This window comes from Osmerus eperlanus, chromosome 7 (assembly GCF_963692335.1).
Source record: "Osmerus eperlanus chromosome 7, fOsmEpe2.1, whole genome shotgun sequence".
In the NCBI taxonomy this organism is placed as follows: Eukaryota; Metazoa; Chordata; class Actinopteri; order Osmeriformes; family Osmeridae; genus Osmerus; species Osmerus eperlanus.
Window position 1 is genome coordinate 14,778,034 of NC_085024.1, and position 19,952 is coordinate 14,797,985.

At 45.7% G+C, this 19,952-nt stretch overlaps 1 protein-coding gene across 1 annotated transcript in view; it reads left to right on the forward strand.

Annotated features, from left to right (window-relative positions):
• The window catches only part of zfpm2a (zinc finger protein, FOG family member 2a), an 89,811-nt gene that overhangs the window by 23,993 nt on the left and 45,866 nt on the right, over window positions 1–19,952 (forward strand). The window contains exons 2-3 of the mRNA XM_062465139.1: window positions 5,632–5,790; window positions 12,960–13,061. Of these exons, the coding sequence (XP_062321123.1) occupies window positions 5,632–5,790; window positions 12,960–13,061 (261 nt within the window). The remainder of the gene's footprint in view (window positions 1–5,631; window positions 5,791–12,959; window positions 13,062–19,952) is intronic.

A 19,952-nucleotide genomic window follows, 5' to 3' on the forward strand; every position in this document is an offset into this window, starting at 1 on the left:
TACTTAGCCATGATAGCTCCCCAGAGAAGGCTCACTCAATGGCTTGATTAAAAGGGAATGTTAAAGTGAAAATCCTACCTCTAAACCAGTAATTAAGAGCCTACATATTTTACCTGCATTGTTTTACTTGTCACACTCAGTGTTACCATACACTGCAAATTCGTTCTTTTTGAAGGCCCAAAGTGACATCCATAAATCACCTGTAAACGAGAAGTAGACGAGGAGCCAATATTATATTATTATTGTCAAACCGGAAATTATTACTGTTCAAAATAAAAAGGAGGTTGATTTTTGTGTGTGATTTACACTGTCCTCAATTCATGACCACAGTAAAACAAGGCCTGCCCGTGCATGGAACCAAACAACCTACAGTATCCTCCCAGTAGCTATTTAACCCCCTTGCCTTCTTTGGATGCTTCTATATTTCCTTTTATTAGTTCAGATCATTTGGAGGACAACCCTGTGACTTTTACGGGTCTGAGTCGTGGCCAGTTGGTTGTGTGTGTGCAGAGACAGAGACACACAGTAAAGTGAAGCGAACCCCTAGCCCAACTCTGCCGTGGAGCTGGCATCTGCAGAGGCCCCCGGGCAACCTCAGAGGTGCCTCCAGCATTTTAATGGGATAGGCAAATGCCAGCGTGTTTTCATGCCATTCCAATTCCAATTCATTGGATTAAGAAGTAAGAACGTGCTATTTCCCTTTAACGTTATGAGGGAGACGCCGCTTTGAACAGCAGGCCAGTTGGTAAACACGATGCAATACATTTGTTTTTGTTTTTGGACTCATTAAAATGCTCTTGTTATCAATTAATATATTGTAGTCTCCAAAACAACGTTGGAAAGCATAAGGAATAACTAGGATTAATCAACTCATAAAAGACCATTGTCTTGCCAGGCTGATGTTATTTGGGTGTGTCATGGTATTCGTCACTGAATTTATGGTAAACTTTGATTATCTCAGCTGATGATGACATGGGATGCTTGACAAGACTGGTTGCCATTTCATCACTGTGTTCATCAGCGTGTGTGTGTGTGTGTGTGTGTTTTCATGCTCAGTCAGTCTCAGATTAACCCACTCCTCCTTATTTTTTCTCAGCAATTTAATAGACAAGCATTGGTGCTGAGTTTTGAAACAGTTTGTTGACTGTTGATTGTAAGTGCCCAAATTTAGGAACGCAGCCATTTCTAATCACCAGAATTACATTGCTTAGCAACCGGAAAATCAAGTTAAACAATACCATTGCTTATTCTCTGTCACAGACAGCGGCTCTGAGAACACATCATTCTCTAGCGACTCGGTTCCACCCTCCTAACATACACAAACAAAAATGAATTCAAAGACGTAAAAATACAAATGTTAAATTACTTTTGACTTGTATTGCAACATTAGCACCACATTTAGTTTGATCACCGAGTGTGTAGCTTGGGAACAGGCGTGTGTATGTGCTGTTTTAATACTATCCCAGTATGAAGTATCTGAAATGAATGATCCCTTTGAGGGTTCCTGTGGCATATTAAGCCATTAAGGATTGCATAAACTGTATCTATTTTAATACAGTGATCAAGGATTAAATTAGAGAGTTCATCCCTGTAACGTATACACTGGTCCTTCTCCAAGGCTGCTGGGGCTCTGGGCTTCCCAAAGGTCATTAAGAATGGAGAGAGAGCAGCAGAGAGTATTGCCTCCAGTCATCTCTCTCTCCTCTCCTCTCCTCTCTCCCCCCTGCTTCCTGCTCCACTCTTAGCAAATTTTCTCTCACTCTGCTCGGGACCAGACAGAAGGGGTTTTTCTCACTCCCACACAGCCCCGTCAGATACGGCCGGCCGTGTTTCTCTTCTCCCGCTGCGAGGGCAAACACGCCAATGTGGATCTGCGTGTGTCCGTTTCGTAGAGGCGCGCAGGGGCTCTTGAGTGTAGCGGGGCAGCGACGCCTTTGTAACTCGAGACCCGGTCTGTATTTCCTCTCCCGCGGTAAGTCGGAGGAGCCTGCGGAGCTCCTGTGTGTTAACCTGGAAGTCTGGCGGCCCAGTATCAGCGCTGGCACAAAGAGCCAGTCACGGCCCCAAGTTGGCAGGGGTTGAGCGGAGAGTGGCCCTATTGGGGGTTTTTTTCAGGCTGCATTATGCATTCGTGTTTTGGTCTCAGGTGCTTCGTTTTATCCCCAGGCCAGCTTGGACGCATTTTCAATGGACCTTTGGAGGGAAAAGCGGTATAGGTGGGAGCAAAAATGATTTCCATGCTTATAGAGATCTGCTGCTTTGTTCTGTCATATTCAATTACCTCACCTCTAATTAGGAGCCATAGAGGAGGCCGGGTTTGTGATCCTGACTTCACACTGTGGAGCCTGCTGATAGTGTGTAGCATCGCTATCACCCACACAACACAAGCTCCCCCACATTGCAGACGTCAAGCCATGAAATTACCAGTCCCTCACACAGGAAAACATGTTTGTTTAGAGCCTAGTTTTTTTAAGGGGGGGGGGGAGCTGGAGTTGAAATGATGTGCTTCCTGTCAGCCATTTTAGTCAACCGAATCCTGTCTGGTGGAAATTGATTGGTTAAAATGCATTCCTGCTGAAGGGGTGGTTGATCATTCCTCCACCTCCTGGTCCACAAGCCGTCCCCCAGCGTCGAAATCATTAATCCACTGTCCATCATGTGGTCCCGGGCTATATCACCCTGCCGTATAGACTCCGTGGAGCATTACCATATCTGGGCCGGGCTCCAGTCAACAGCCCTGATCCTTATCAGACAGAGGCCATGCCTTGAACAAAAGACCCTCTGTGATCCCGCCTCACTGTTCAGCTACCAGTGTCTCTTCATTAACATGGAACCCATCCTCCAGGGCTGTTTGGCCGAGGCGGATGTTTCCGGATGAGATGGGGAATTCATATCCAGATGGACAGGGACAATGCAGTTGATGGCAGGCTGGTAGTGGACACAGGAGTGTCTGTACACTGCCAGAGCAGGTTGGGAAGGGTCTGTGTCATGTGGGTGGCTGTACAGCCCTGTTGCAAAACTAAACCCAGGACATACTTCTTCATGAGGTTGGGTTGTTAGTGTGTTAAAGCCATCATGGAAAAGCAAAGCTAGTGTTTAGTATCTAAACTACCTTTAGGGGGAAACTATGTTTTATTTGAAGGAAAGAATGAGAATGGCTGGTTTTCTATGCCATTGTTTTGTCCAATTTAATTTCTCATCATTTTGAATTTCAAGCCGTGTGGAGTGTTCCCCAATGCAGCCCCTCTATGTTCAGTTACGATAGCTTTCAGATCGGGAAGACAACGTAGTGGTGGCGTGGCCGGCTGAACCCCAGAGGAAGGTGAGGGCGGAGGAGCCTGGACTCCTCAGGTCCATCCAGCACCAACACCTCCACAGGAAACACACCAACAACCGCAGGGTCACAGTGAATGTGACAGGATTTTAAACAGTACACAACTAAATATAGCAGGGCCGCCACTATCAGAAAATGAGTTAGGAGTGTGGTGCTAGTCGTTTAGAAAGTCATTATTCTTATCATTGCTGTCTCTGAAATAATTTCAGGTCTCTCCATGCAATGAATACTGTATAGTAAACCAAACGTGAGAAAGCGTTCCGAACTTTGGTAATCTACGCTGTCCTCAAGAAGTAACAATCAAAACTTCTTCAATGTGTCTGACAGTACCTGTAGTGATATTTTTTTGGTACTAAATGACTTACTTTTTACCCAAAAGACTGTGTGTTTTGGGATGCATCCATTGAAATTGTCCAGTTCACTAACCGATCAAATCTTCCGAGAGGAGATAGTGTGAGATGGCCTTACTTAGAGTCCATTAACTCTGTCTTGTCTAATCTCTCTGATCTCTCTTCTTACGGGCCACCAGGTTTATCTCAAATCTCTATTTTCCTTATTATCAAACCATGCTGCAGATCTATTTTACCAAGGAGAAATAGCAGCGTTTTATTTACCAACAACAAGGAAGCGGAATCATTTAGTTGTACATGCAGTTCCTTATTCAGCTGGGTAACGCAATGTGTAGAAATCCTTTTTTCTATCAATGTGGTTTTTTTCTTCTTCTTCTCCCCACCCTCATTCACACCATCCTCAATTGCCTTGGCAGACACGTTTAACTCCAGTCATGCAATCTCCCCTTCATACCCCGATGTTTATCTCTCAATATCATCTTAAACGATGGTAGACTCATCCAGTCACTTCACGGCTCACTTCACTCCTGGGCGAATCAGCGGAAGGCATCTGATAAGATCATAAAACTGTATCCTAATTTAAAGCGCGGCGCGCTCCCTCCGCAGTGTCTATTAGAGGTCTGTGTGCTAATTCTTTTCATGTCCGCGACTCCTGCAGATGTACGGTGCTCTACAAAGGAGTCATTTATAAGACTAATGAAAAGAGCAAGCGGTTTGCGGAGATCAGGGGGTCTTTTATGGCGCTCGGCGCTGGGAAGAAAGGGAGAACAGGAGAGGCACACCGGCCTCGCTTTTTGAACTGAAATTATCGCTTTCTTCAAGATGAGGGGCCTCACTCCTGTTACAATAGAGAAAACACTGTGAAAGGTGCCGGAAGGATATCAGTGGAGCTGCTCTGTGTCTGAGCTGCAGCGTGATGCGCAGGAGGCTGCAGGAGACTGCAGCTCATGGGTGACAGGCTGAAAGAGAGAGCAGCCATATCTAGCAAGCCAGTGACAACAGCACTTTTGATATGATTATTCACTCCCAGTTTAAGAGAGGCAGTCGGAACAAAGTAGTTGGGTGGGTGCAAACTAACCTTAAAAAATGACTAGGGTAATTTTATATTATTTATTTTTAAGGGGAAAATGTATAGATGGCGCTTTTGGAACGGGGTAATAGGTGTGAAAGATGCATTATTTGAAAAACATTTAAAATGCATTGTATGATGCTTTCTTACCTAGGCCTAATACAATTCAGGTAAGCAGTACAGTAATTCCATCAGCGCCCTTGATTGAAGTAAAATGGTTAAATGCAAATACCAAAAGAGATGTACAGCTACAAGCGAAACTCGGAAATCATTTAGATTTAAAGAAATAATATTGCACAGAGGGGGAAAAATTAATCACAGAGAGAAGTGTCTCCTTTAAGATTGCACTGGTGTATTACCTGGAGGCGTCGAATGTAAATGGAAAATCAACATTGTACCCTCTGATAAGACCAGCAAATTAATAAAAGTATGTTCTTTCCTGCTCCCATGCTGATGCTTATGTGAAAAGTCGGATTGGAGCGGGGGGGGTTTCTACATCCTTTTTCCCAGGTTTTGTTTTGCCGTCTCTGAAATCTAACATCACCGGTCACCTTGGCTGCAAGTCAGCGTGCCTTCAGTAGCAAGAGCCTCAGTCACTATGGACTGTACCAACCAAGCACAGCTTTAGGCAGTGGTTCCCCTTTGTATCGAGCTAAAACCGTCTGTGGTGGTGTGTTTCCATCTGTCTTCTTCACTATATGTCTGAAAACATGTTACGTACCTGGACATTTACGTTGACAACATATTACATTGGCCTACATGTATGTTTAGACATTCATGAACGTAGAAGTGGATGAGGTCAAGGAGAACCGGTATGCTTTACGGCCTTTCGGGGTCGTGATGAAACCTGCTGACACTCTGGCTCCGTGTTCCCTCAGGTCCTCTAGAAGATGGCCTGGAGGAGGACGAGGAGGAGTGCGTGTCGGAGGAGAACGAGCTCATGGCTAAGGAGGAGTTTTCCGCGGAGGAGAACTTCTCCGCCGAGTTTGAGTCTGAGAACATGAGCTGCGAGGACATGGAGTACTTCTGCAACAAAGGTGATTATGGTCCGTCCATCGCGTCCGCCACGCTGGGGAGCCCAGCCGTTTCACAGCCGTGTGCGATGGAGATGGTTTGGTGAACATGTTCATCCTTCCTTTGAAAAAATGTCTCACTCGACTGTAGACTCTACTCTGTAGCTTGCTGAGTGAATGGCTTGCATGGACCAGACTAAAGTTGGATCGCGGTCGATCACACCTGTTTTAAAAACAAGATAGAGGTTCAAACCCTGTCAACACCTAATAAGATGTTTCTCTCTGTTTGAAATGCATGTTCAACAAATCCCGGACACCAGGTGATTTGGCAGAACATGTAACCATGTTCGAAATCCTCCTACATCCATGGCGAGTGTTTTAAAACCTCTTGTTTGATATACAATTCCTACCATCCACGCAAGAGCCTTAGTTTGATCTGGGAGAGATGGCACCCAAAAAACACTGGCTCGTCCTCAGAGGGTTTCCGAGTCCTCTTATTACTGGTGCTGGAGGAGCCACGGGAGGAGTACAGCTTCCCTTTGTGCCCAGAGAGAACTCTGAGCTGACTCCACCACCTGCCCCAGCTCAGAGGGCCAGCAGCGTGAAGAAACCACCTAGTGCAGCCAAGGCCACCTCTTCTCTTTGAACTCCAATTCAATTAGATTGCTTCTTTATATGTTTGTTTCATTTTGGTCACACCTTGCCATCAGAGGAGCTAATTTGAGGCCTGCTCCAGGTTACAGTGTGCTGATGACAGACTGGTTGCCCCCCCCCCCATACACGCCCCCCAGTCGTTAAGTTTAACTACCCTAGGTGTCCCCTCATTCTCTTGCTAGTGAATGCCATACATTTGACTTTCTAATGAAGAACCAATGCTTTGAATGCCTTTAATTTTTTCCTTCAAAAAGAATGTTTTTCGTTATTATTTTTTTCCAATGCACCTTTCAATATGTATGTGCCTTGTGGGATTACATTTTTGAAGACGTCTTCAAAAAAGAAATCTTTCATGTTGAGCATGGGCTATGCCCCAGTAATCGTATCAGTGATATTTTCCCTTTGTTCTTCCAGGAAAGGTATAAAAGCTCCAATGTTTGGAAATTGCAATTAAAAGCAAAACGTCTTTCTCCATGCACCTCCACGCCCTTGATATTTGCAGTAACATAACACTGACATGAAAGCTTGTTACATCTATATACTTATTTGTGATTTTAATGACCTATCAACTACTGGGATAATTGTTCATTCCACAGGGAGAATATACCCATGAAAAAGTACAACTTGTGAATTCTTCAAAGAGACTCGTAAAGCCACTTTGTCTTGGATAAGATGATGTGAGAAAATGGGAAAGAAAGTGCCTCAAATCTCTATTTTAGTTTCTGATGTTTCTGAATTAAGTCAAACGAATGGTGGTCCAAAGTGCCAAGTGTTCATTTTCCAGGGCACTGCAGTAATCTGCGCCTTGTCATACATGTGCCTTACTAGTCAGATTTTTGTTAGTTCGGCTATCTATGCTTGGCTAAGTCTCCCATTTGTTCACACGGCACAAGTGATGCTCGGTATCCAAGTTTCTTTCTTCCCTGGTGGCAAGTTCTTCACAATCATCAGGTGGAGCCATTTGCCCATGATCCACTCCTCAATTAGATCTCTTTAAAACTAATTTAAACCTATGTCTGACTGGCTTAAATTCACCCCACTTATGTGAAAGTGCCGTGAATTAAACAGGACGCAATCCAGGCAGCATTAAACGGTTTAAGTGTGTTATTCCTCGACTATAGGAGGAATAAGAGCAGCCCCTTGATTAACTAAACCCTCTCAAATGTGATGTGGCGCAGTAATTAGCCCAGTAGCGGACTTTCAACGTGGATTTTAAAGCAGCCACTCATCCCATGGCCTTTATCTTCTCCTGCTTCCCCGAGAATAAGGTCTCCCGTGTAAGGTTCCACCAGTGAGCAGTGACTCTCTGGTCCTAGCTTAGCCTTGTATCTGAGTAGTCACTCTCCGAAATGGGCTTGTCAGGGGGACCTAAAACCTCCATTAAAAGTTTCAGCCCATAATAGGTATTAAAAAGCTGTATGAACACAAAGAGGAGTACCAATTTTCATTAACATATGAAGCACTTATTAACTTTGATCAGGAGTGCGGTGAAGGAGCAAAGCGGCTTAAGAGCGCAAAGGTCACAAAGTTGAATGCCACCAAAGTCTCCTCCTTTTGCCTTACCCTTGCAGGAGTGGGGGGGTGTTCCTAGCAGCACCTTGAGGCCCCCGATCTTGGCTTGGCTGGAGATCCCCTCTCAGGGTTGGGGGTTCCTCAACCCCGGACTCCATCAGCTCCCACCTTCAACAGGCGTTAGCGTCGTTCGAAGGCTTGCCACCATCGGCCACCCCGTGAGCTCATGTGATAGGCCCGTCTCGAGGCTCTGTGGCTCTGCCGTAACTCTTCATCCCTCAGACACAAGGGGGGACACAGTCCAGCACGTGTCAGCCTCCTGTGTTCACAGTGACGGTATTAAAGCGTCCTCAGCCTCATGCAGGTCCCCCCGTTCCACTCCTGGTGAATATCGTTTGTTTGTTTTCACGGCACGCCAGCTGTGACCGGGTGATCACCCTAACTGTGGGAGAGTAACTGTTTCAGTTCCACCAACGCCGACTCATCCACCATGAAATGATTGAGGGCCCCTTGTCAGTGACTCCACATATAATGGCTCTGGAACAACATACATGGGTGTGAAATGCCATGTTGAATGAGAGGCACTGGGAGAGCAGAGCATGTGGGTTTTCATATAATTAGAGGGGTCTATGTCTGAGCTCTCCAACCCCCCCCCCCCCACACACACACACCCCTCCACCCCCCAAAAAATCGCTGTCCCTCAGAAACAACCTTGGCATTTCCTTGACAATTAAAAAGACTCTCCCCTCAAACAGCTTCTCCAGCACGGTCAATTTCACATTTATGGAGCTGTTGTTGTGAAGTGCACATGGACTAACACACTCCCTAGCCCTGATTTATACTTCATTGACACACCTAACGCCATAATTGTAAGAAGGATGCTCTTTTATTTACCGAGAGGCATCTTTTTTTACTGAAATTGTGAAATTTCACCTTGCTCTTCTCCCCCCCTGCTGTGGTTGTGAAAATATGAGTTAGCTGGTGTCTATGGGAGGATTGCACCCCCAGCATTGCCACAAAACTGTTTAATCTTTCCTTCTGATCACCGAAGTCTGTTTCATTGGCTTCTCAGTGTGCATTGACATGTTTTACATGCATGCTGTTGTCGTACTTCAGTCCCCCTTTGTCAAGGACTGCTGTTGAACATCGATTGATAGAGTCTGTTGGATTTAGGTGGCCAGTGGCGACAAAGCACAGGACAATGTACCTGCAGTGGCGTGGATACGCGAGAGAGTATTACATTCCTCTGTGCCAGTTTTCATTATCACGCCCAAATAACCACATTACAATGCAGTCATAGATATTTGAGGCTAACACGTTTGAAGAGCAGCCTGAATAACCAGAACTCAATGCATCAAATTCAAAAGTATTACTGTTGACCCTTCGAATGACCTCTCCGTGGAGTAATTTGTCTCCTAGCAGTCCGAGGCATATAACCATAAACAGAAAGAGACTGAATTAATTATTTCAACCTTTGTGCAATTTAGAGGTAATCAGAATCTCAAGTAACAGGGAGATCTTCTTTGCTTTTCTTCCTTCCAACCACAGCTGCCATCAGTGCCTGGAATGGCAAATGTGGAATTCTAATGCACAGTTGATGCTGAGAATATGGGAAATGCTAATTTGGGGCGCGATAAGATGAATCGAGACATCCCTTTAGCCCCATTTGACTCAGTGGAGGAAATTAATCATTAATGTTTGTTAAGTATGACAATCTAACTGGGCCAGATCTACACGCTCCCAGACGGAGGCAGCGCGAGATAAAAAGCGGGCTGCAGACAGGGAGGAAAACTGCCAGATTCTGTAATGATGGGAATTTATTGGCATTTATAGAGACAGTGGCGAGGCTTTGTGCTAATGGCCTGCCTCCTCTCAATCTAGCCTGCTGCATCTGCACGTGATCCAGACCTCTCCCCTGATAGCGGAACAGTCTCTGAGCCATGCTTGACTTTGGTGGAGGGACAGGAGGTTGTTTTCCTAAGTTTTCTACGAGTGTTGCAGGCTTATGATACAGTATCAACGCCCCTGATGGACCCAGTATCAGTAGACTTAATAATCAGTAGACTTGGAAGGCTGCGCTTCTCCAGGCTATTTTGACTGCAGGTGGTGAAGACCTGTAGATGGTTGTAGATAAGGGGTGTTATAGCTGTGGCTGTTGATGGATACTGGTGCAATCAACCAGGTTTAGAACTGATGTTGCAACTCCCTGTGACCCGAGTCTCAGACATGGGTAGTAGTATATAGCATAGTCTTTATACTATATATTTACTCACCCGTCCTTCCTGTCTATAAACATGGACTCAGGACGCAGAGGGGTTGGAAACACAGTGCTTCCCCGTGCGGACACCATTTTGAGACAGTTGCGACCTGTCTCTGGGCTGACTGGTCAGGATTAAAGCGCTCTGAGCTCCTTAAAGACGCATGCCAGAGATTGACATTTTCAAGGGCTTCCTTGGCAGAGACAATGCTAAAAGGGAGAGAAAAAGCCAATATGACTTTGTTCCTACCTTGCTGGAGGAGTTGTTTGTGTAAATCGCCTATAAGCTTATTGACCCGGATGTGGGGCACCCGCGTGTGACTGCTATTTGGCTAGAGAGCTGTCCTTTGATAGAGCAGCGATAGGGCTGATTTTAACAGCCCACTGACTTCTCTCACATGCCCGCCAAACCTGCACTCACCCTCCCCCCCCCCACCCCACCCCACCCCCCTCGCCCCCACGCTCCCCAGCCTCACGGAGCACTCTCTCACTCACCCTTAAGTGTCTTCGTTTGATTGCACCGCGAGGGGGAATTTAGCCAGATGTAAATTATGATCCAGAAGATAATGTGGAAGAAGATCACTGACCAATCTGTCTCCCGTGATAAGACCGCACCATAGGTTCTCATCTGGGCTGTAAAATAAAGCACTGTATATCACTATATCTCACACAGCTCTCTCTGTGAAACAGACTGCTCCAATCAATCTGTTTGTGTTGCATAGAGGTCAAAATACCAGTGTTCATTGTAGTCTCTGAGAAGGAGCAGATTATATAAATATATACGGTGTATCTGTATGTATTCCTAGTTAGCATGTGTGCTGTTACAGCAGTTCTTCCAACAACGCTGGTGCAGGAAACTTCATCAAGCCGTGTGACATTGTTCCCTGTAAGGTTGCCTGGGCAATTGTGTTTAAAATGCATCGCAAACTGTGTCAGATAGAAGGCAGAAAATCCTTAATCACTGCTTAATTAAGGAATCATCTTGTAGCTTCGTTTCCTGAGCTGTAATTAAAGAGGTTCCAATACGTTTCGTTACAGGGCTTAGCATGTTCGCCTGAGATCAAGGTACTGCCTTTAATGTTATCTCCCCAGCTTTTTTTAAACTCGCTCCATTGGAAGAAACTGTTGATATCCGCCTTTGTTATTCATAACATAATACAAGCCTAGTATGCTAAAGAGGTTCTCGAGGCCCAACAATATAAAGTAAGGGGTGAATTCAGTGAGTGGGCTCGTCCACGGTGCTGGGAGAAAATGTGCCTGGCCAAGCAGACACTTGCATAAGCAAAAGTGGGTCATAATGACCTCATGTACTTTAAGTAGGACATTGCTGCACACTTCCTTTCCCTTCAATACTCTTGTCTTTTTTCAAGTTTTTTTTCCCTTCTTTTTTTCCCAATGTGAAGCAGGAAGCTGCTATCCTTTTGGCAATGTTTGCTACCTTCTTTGAAGTGAGGCATGTGTGTATAAAAGGAAAATATATATATATATCTAGCAACCGTGGTGTGTGTGCTTGATCTGGAGATTAACGTGGGAGTGGACCTGTGCTATGGTAGAGATGTGCAGTGCTGTGTGTCACTGCGCTGGCACAGTCACCCGTGGGGATGTCCTGAGCCTCGAAACCATTAAATTGTCCGAAACTCGCTGACACAGTCCCGATGAACGACTTTCCAACTTACGGTGTGAAGGACCATATTTACTGATTCTGACGATTATGATCATGCCCAATAATCGATGTCCCCGGGACAGCGATGTACCTAAGAAGACTAACAGCTTTGTCCTGAAATATGGCCTGTCTCGGTGCTTCTCTCCACTTCTAAAATATGATGTCATAATCCACAAACGGCCTCGGTCACGCACCACAGGTTTAAAACATCAAAGCACCCGAAAGGAAATGATGACAGGGGTGAAAACAAAGAAAAGGACTCCACACCAACCCACCACCCCTGGGGGGGTGTGAGTCCCATACTTAGCCTGCCCAGCCGGGAGGTGTCTGGGACGAGACAGCCTTCTCCACACCTCGGTGTCTGCTTGGACACTGTGCTTATTTAGACCAGCACACCAGAGGCCCCTAGTTAGCTCTGATTTATGTCCCTGTAAACGAAAAGTACAGGCTGGACCTGGCCACGCAAACTGTTGTCGAATTGTTTTTCCCTGGGAAAAGTGCTTCTAGGAACATATCCATCGCATGAGGTTTGCTGTTGGAGACTGGAAGCCCAGTGTGGTTTAACACGGTCTTTAAACACTTAGAGGTTGAGATACCCAAATATCCCTGAGCCGGGCCTCTCTGGGCCCAGGGACTGTAAATCAGCCCCACATCCTATAACACATATTCTCCCTCCCACAATAGATCAAACTGTAAGAAATAGCCACCTCTACTCTCTTCCACACATCGACTTCCTTCCTTGTCCAGCGGGCTTCCTGCTCCCGCCGGTACTTATGGGAACTCTCCCGCACAGAAGAGTGTGTGCAGCTGTGCCTGAGTTCTCACACTCATGCCTCATACTGCCCCTCAGAGAGTGTGTGTGTGTGTGTGGGGGGGGTGGGGGGGGTGGGGGGGGGTACAGTTAAATAATGCCACTCTGTAACCATACAGAAGTTGCCCAAAGGTGAATGACTGAACGAATGGATCTGTATTATTTTTTGGGCTGTGTGTTGTGGGGTGGGGGTACCAGGTGGTGGGGGGGTACCAGTTTCAGAAGTCATTGTTGTTGAAGGGTGGTGTGTTATTGGAGCGTCCTTCCTGTCTCTAACCGGCCCTCTTGTTCTCCAGGAGAGGAAGATGGCAGTCGAGAAACAGGAGAGTCGGACATGGACGGTCATAACGAGAAGACCAGAAACCCTACGATTGGACCAGAGGACTGGGATGGACCAAGTAAGCTAACCAATTATGTAAAGAATCCTTGGATTGGGGGGGAACCTGCTTGAGTTCACTCACTGGTAGAAATGCTCTATACTCGAAAGAGAAACCAAACTGCGAATGCCAGGAATAACAAGGCAACACCTGCAAACATGGGAGAGATATCTGAGATCCTCCATTTTGAAGGATAGACGTAGAGTAGAGTAAAGGTACTGTAAACCCAGCAGGGGCCACAGAGTCCTTCAGAAAAAGGATCTACAAGTCTCTCAAGTATCACATATCAGGAACTGCGCTCCCTAACAAGCCACAATGGCGAAACAGGAAAAAGTGATGGGTTGAGCTAAATGAGTATATTATCACCATTGAATTGTATAGTAAGTTAACTTAACAGGGTTGAATGGGATGGATTAATTTGCTTTGCTGTTAAGCTTATTGTATATACGCTCAAACATAGCCTGCCACCCCAACAGAAAACTTACGATAAAAAAGTATATTTATCTTTTCTTCTTGAAAATCTCATTTTACCATGCAGATTTTCCCTTGGAAGGGTTTAGAAAATAGTTTTATCTTGTTGCATTTTTATTCTTCTTCTTCTTAAAAGTCACTTCATCAAAGTGATGGATAATACAAGATAGCAACACAGCAATTACTGTTATGGCATTACACCCACACTGCTGAACACACAAAATATGATTCCTTTTAACATAATATGACCTCAAGAATTTATTGCAGGTACGTACATTCCAATGGGGGGGGAAAAGTGGATTTGGGCAAGTTGTGCAGAAAAGGCCCCCTGGGGTGTATATTTTATACTGCCACTGAATCAGTGTTATTGGAGCTATCAGATAATGCATTTATCATTAAATTTCACATTTGCATTTAAATCTTGGGGAAGGAAATGAGCATTGCTGGCTAAAGATAAGAGCGAGGGGATGACAGTAATAAACCATCACTGTGATCAGCCAGGAGACAGGGGCTGAGGGGGTCAGAAGGCAACTACGGGGGCCGCCACAAAAAGAAGGCATTTTTTTTGGGGGGGGGGGGCGCAGTGCGGGCTGGAGGATGGGGGGGGTGGGGGGTTTGACGGATGAAAAAACGCTGAGCTTAAATACACGGCTTTGAAAAGCCGGATGTACTGTCGGCTCTGTGACTGACTGTAATTATGGTTCCTTCTGCTCAGTTGTTGGAGGGAGTATTATACAAGCTCAGTCAGGACTCTGCAGGACTGTAAGACAAGGGAATAGACCGAGTCCGGTGTGTGTGTTGTTCTGAATCATGAATTCGAAATAAGCGGTGTAAACCTGATAGTCAGGCCAGATAGTGACAGCTTTGTGACCATTCCAACACATTCAAAATTTTGCCTCAGACCAGCCCCAAGCACCATTACCCATGTGACACAGAAGCCTGTGGTGGCTATCTATGATAGTAATGCAGTTTCAGCATCTTTAATACCTCAAATTTAGCATATGCTATCACTCACAATGACCTCAAGTGAGAACATGCCTTTTAGTATTCATGCCCCCCTCAGGTATTTGAACCCACAACCTTGTTGTTGGTTACACCATGTTATACTCCTCCATCCCCACACCCCCCACCCCGAGACACACATGGTGTGATGCGACACACTTACACTACAACTTAAATTATTGTTTTGATCTTGGTAGGTTTTGTTTACAAGATTAGACCCCTAGTCATGCTCCTCCTGTGTTGTAACAAGTCATGGTTGAGGACCTGAAGTTTCAGCACCCTTTAAGTCCCAGCGTCAGGGTGTGTTCACGTGCATGAGTTGGCAGACAGTAATCGGGATCTTTAATAATGCCATTCATTCTCCCATCATGTCCTGCCATGGAAGCCCATTTCCCCTTTTAAATTTTTCCCATTGTGTTGGAAAAGTCAGATGGGCATGTTATAATTTAAATAAAAGAGTAAATCAGACAATCAGATACCGCCATTTGAAATGACATGTCTTCCTGTTCAAAGCGATTAAAAGCAAATTTATTTAGTTTGAGACTGCCGGGCCCCCTTTAATCTCTTTGTAAATGTTCAGATAGGCAGCATTCAAATGGCCTTTTGTTATTTCATTCTTAAGTTTAAGCAGGTGTGATTAGAATCGCCAACAGATAATTTTTAATCACTCGTCTGTGTGTGTGTCTGTGTGTGTGTACCTGAATGGGATGTGGAATGGGCCATTAGAGGGAGAGGCTGTTTAATGAGGTGGCCTAGCACCGCCGAGGCCCACCTGCTTTAGCTGGACCTATTGAAACACCGGGACAATTTCCTCCGTTGCCGCGAGACGACAAAAGCCTCTGCGTCGTCTGATTGAACTTTTCATGTCTCACCACCGTTTAAGGCCCTCGTGTGAAGCCCGGCGCTCTGTGGACGTGCCGCGTACCCAGCCTGTCATTACGCTGTGTAGACCGGAGCGACAGCGGGCCTCATTAATCTGGTGGGCGGTTCGGTTCTCCCGTTCTCTCCGAGACGTGCTCTCACTCTCTCTCGCTCTCTGATGTAGCGAAACTCTCGCAGAACACCCAGAGAGCGTCTTCAGCAGGCGCTGCCATGTCCTTAAGCTCTATCTTCACAGCGATCTGCGGTTTCCGTGTTCATCCCTCGTCACGGATGTTTGCCATCAGTGTATGATACCGTGATAGCATGTGCAGCTATTCACTCCAAATTTTCATGGCGTTGATAGCGATCTCAGTCTCAGCTCTGGGCTAATTGGGAGTGGAGGGTGTAAGCTAGCTAACTCTGCTAATGAACTTATTCCCATCCTTATCTCACTGTCTGCTCTCGTAAACCACACACCCGTAAAACTCATAGAAAACTGGGCTTCAGAGAGAGAGAGAGAGAGAGAGAGAGAGAGAGAGAGAGAGAGGGAGAGGGAGAGAGGAAGAGAGAGGGGAGCAGCTCTGATGATTAAAGTCCTGTCAGTTACTTAGGTTTTCTGTGAGTTTATCAGTGTGTGTGGGGTGGGGGTCTCTATTATTATTAAAAGGAAATCCTACCTACCTACAGAAATGCTGACGTTATGGCTTAGTGGTTGATTTAACCCCCCCTTTGATGTGTATCTGTAATGACGGTGTAATCTTTGAATCCTAAGTATCAACACGATACCATCACCCTGGTACTATTTACCAAGTAAACAAAGCATTTGTGGTAGATAAGGGAGCCAAGATAACTGGATAATGCTCTTTCCAGAGCTCTCCATAAACAGAGGAGAGCACAGTAGGATGGACGTGAACACTAAACACAAGGTAGCAGAAGTGATGCGATCACCTTGTCCACAAATCTCCTCACTTGGCCGTGCCTGGTGGTCATGCCCTGCCCGTCGCCCTGTGCCAGCTGGGCGCCACGCCACGCTCGCTCATGAAGGGGTCAGCTGAAGGGAGTGGCCCTCAGAGACAGTGCTCAGTGGTCAGACACGGGCAGAGACGGGCTCCTGCCACCCCCGCCCACTCTAATCTGCCTCCTTTTGCTCCCCGCCGCGACCCCCCTCCCCTTCCTCCTCCACTCATCCACTCAGTCCCTCCTAGTCAACAAAAGCGACTTGTTCCAACATGGCCGCCCTCAGATGTGGTCGTTTCGGTGTTCGCTCTGGCCCCGCCTGCCGCGTGTCTGCCGGTGACCACCACCACCCGTCCACACAGAAACAATAACCGATTCAGGTTTCATGCACATATGTCACGCTAGGAGAATTGGAGGCAGCAGATGGCCACAAAACAGTGGCAGGTGCCTCCACAAATGTTTGCGATCACCGCGCTGCTATTTATATTGTGGCCAAACACTGACGCACAAATATTTGCGAAAATGGACAGTGGGCTCTCCGAGGCACTCGTGAGTCAGAGGCATGACCAGAAGACAAGACTCAGAAGACAGGTTTTTAAACGGGTGCATTCTCGACCGTCAGGGAGTTGAAGTTTGTGCTTGCCTGAAAAATCATATATAACTGTGTTTGGTTAGTATCTTAAGATCTACTAAAAACGGACAATCAGCAGCCGGCGGTTCGGGTCGGACTGAGCACTTGCTTCCTGAAGCCACAGGACCTCTGTCTGGAACCCAACGGTCTCTGCATGGCAACAGCATTGGCAACAGCATTGACTCCGCACCCGAGTCCATTAAGAGAGAGGAGAGTGAGGTACCGAGAGGGAGGGGCAAGGGGGGGGGGGGGGGGGACACGGACAAGAGGGAGAGACAAACGTGGGGCCGAGATGCAGATTAGGCTGCAGAAGATGAGAGTGTAAAAGGGATTTAATGGTAGGATGGATTAGAGAAATCCTTGTAACAATGTTAAATAATTATGGTTCCAGCCGAGATCAAAGCGCCATTGATTGAACCCCTCAAGCCTTGAGCACACAGAGTCTTGGAAAGCAGAGATTGGTAAACTAGTTCTCAGACCACTCTGGCTGCCTGAGTTAAAATTGGATTGGAAATATTAGTGTATATAGATGAAACCTTCAGGAGGGTTTGCCAGAGCCTTTTGTCAGAGGAAATGTAGCTTGCGAGACATTTGAAAGGTTTGATAAGGCTACAGTCTCGACAGAATCATAAGAGGGGGATGTCGCAGCTGTCTCTACTGATACCTAAGCGTTTTAAGTCGACTTACAGCCAGACTTGACTTGTATATCAGCTAACTGAAAACTTTCTGACGCTCCTCAGTCAAATTGCGTCGTCTCTTTTTTCCCCCCCTTTCCTTATAATCAAGGAAAATTGGACAAACATCATGGTGAGTCTCCAAAGGATGTTTTATCTCAGTCTTCCAGAGGTTTCTATTCAAAGTCTCCTAAGAAGTCTCACAAAGCGGATGCGACTCCGTTAGATTGGAGCTACTGATGTAAGTCGCGATTGGATTCAGGAACTGAAATCCTGATCAAAACTTTGCATTGATCAGTCGCTAGTCATTCTGCAGTCACAAAGCCGTTCTATGGGAAGCGCTTGTGCGTCACTTTCACCTGGGTTTGATATCGAATCTGGAGCACACACACGCTACACGGTATTAAAAAGAAAAAGAACACGTGATCATGGTGATGAAATATGCAACAAGAGATTAGCCAAATCACTGTGCCCCTATGCTGCAGTGCTTGATGCAAATTCAGTTGCTGATCCACTATACTAAGAGGCTTTATGATAAAACTTCATGGTTGTTAGTTATATAATCTAAAATAGGACTAAATGCAATCACAGTTCTCATCACTTGAGAAAGAGATTGTACCACACTGTATTTAATTTGACAATCTTCTCGATATGTGGGCCTCGACACAGTTAGCAAGAACGTCTTTAATAAGACGCTCACTTCCCACTGTTTTGTCCGCATTCCAATTGAATCCATGTTTTATATCATGTCCACTCGAATTACCCACAATGGAGGCTCCTTTGTAAGGTCTTCCTCACTGTTACAAGCTTACAGAATCCTTATGAAAACGAGAGCTGTGTTGCTAAATATGTGGACGATTTGGCGCCCAGTTGGTGGTTTGCCCTCGGGGAATGGCTTCCCAAAGCTGCTTTCTTTAAACTCTCCCTGCAGGTTTGCTCAGTGAAGCCGTGAGCAGCACTCTGCTGTTTCTAAGGAGTATCTTTGTAATTGGTTGAATGGGTGATATGTGTATTTTACATTAACATGTGCATTCATGGAAGTTGTTTTAGAAGATGTGATTCTGAGCAAACGGGCAGAGCCAGCGAGGTGAGACTTTGCCACACATTTCATTCCACTTCCTAATTTCCTAGTTTTCTTCTTCTTCTTTTTTTGTGGAGGTAAGACATGAATTTGAGAGGTCTTCTCTGCACTCCTCATCTCCACTTGAGAAAGATGAGGACTGCAGTCAGGCAACCTTCACAGACCTTCGGTCTCCATTCAGTTACAAAACAGCGCACCCTCAAGTGGGTTACATGTTGGCTGTGGGGTACATCCAACCCCCCCCCACACACACACACACACACACACACACACCCACACACACACACGCCTCCTCTTAGCTGAAGGTATTGATATCAGAGTGATGGCCAGCCTCTGCTGTCCTCTCTTGGGATGAACAGCTGTGCCCAGCTTGCCCAACCCCCCCGGTCACGCCAATTCCAGCTTGTTTTGAAATGGAGGTGAGGGGGTGGGGACCGGTTGTCAACTGAATTAAAATACCAAATAATAGTAATAATAATGATAATAAAAAGTTAATAAAAAACGGCATGTTCCTCCCTGATTGTGTGAGTGTTGTGGTATTCAATTATGCAATTTTCATTGGCATATTAATCATCTTTTCAACAAACAAGCCGCCCTTAATTAAAGCAAAGCATGGATAAAGACGTGTTGCCGGATCATCACTCCGTTTATCACCGCGCGCAGACCCGCAGTTAAGTAAATTCAGACTGTGAGATGAATTTCAATGTTCTCCTTACTGTTTCCTGTGTGTGTGTGTATTTGTGCACCTGCATGTCTGTGTGCATGCGTGTGTGTTTATGTATGGAGGAGGAGTCAGTGACGTTGCAGTGTCAGTGAGAAGGGGATGTCTGAATAAGGGAGTTGTAACTCATTTACAACAGAACCACCAGAGCTTGGAGTAAAAGGGGGGGTTATTTGGGTTTACTGTAGCAGAGTTATCTTGCAACCCTTGGGTATTCTAGGATTGTGAATGTGAGCATATACCTGACAAACTGCCATTTGACATAGATCTTTGCTTGAATTCTGCATTGTTAGATTAATTTGCGTTTGCTGTTTTTTAAAAATATATATAATATATTTCACCCTGTTGCTTAAAAAAAACAGTCCTTTTTTGTTACGATTTTAAGATGGATGTTATATGTAAGATTTATTTATAGTTCTTATTGCAGTAACTTGTAGAGAGGAGCGGCACCATGACAAGAGAAGCAACCTAACATCCTAATCTGTCTGTCAGTCAGTCAGCCTCCTCTGCTCCT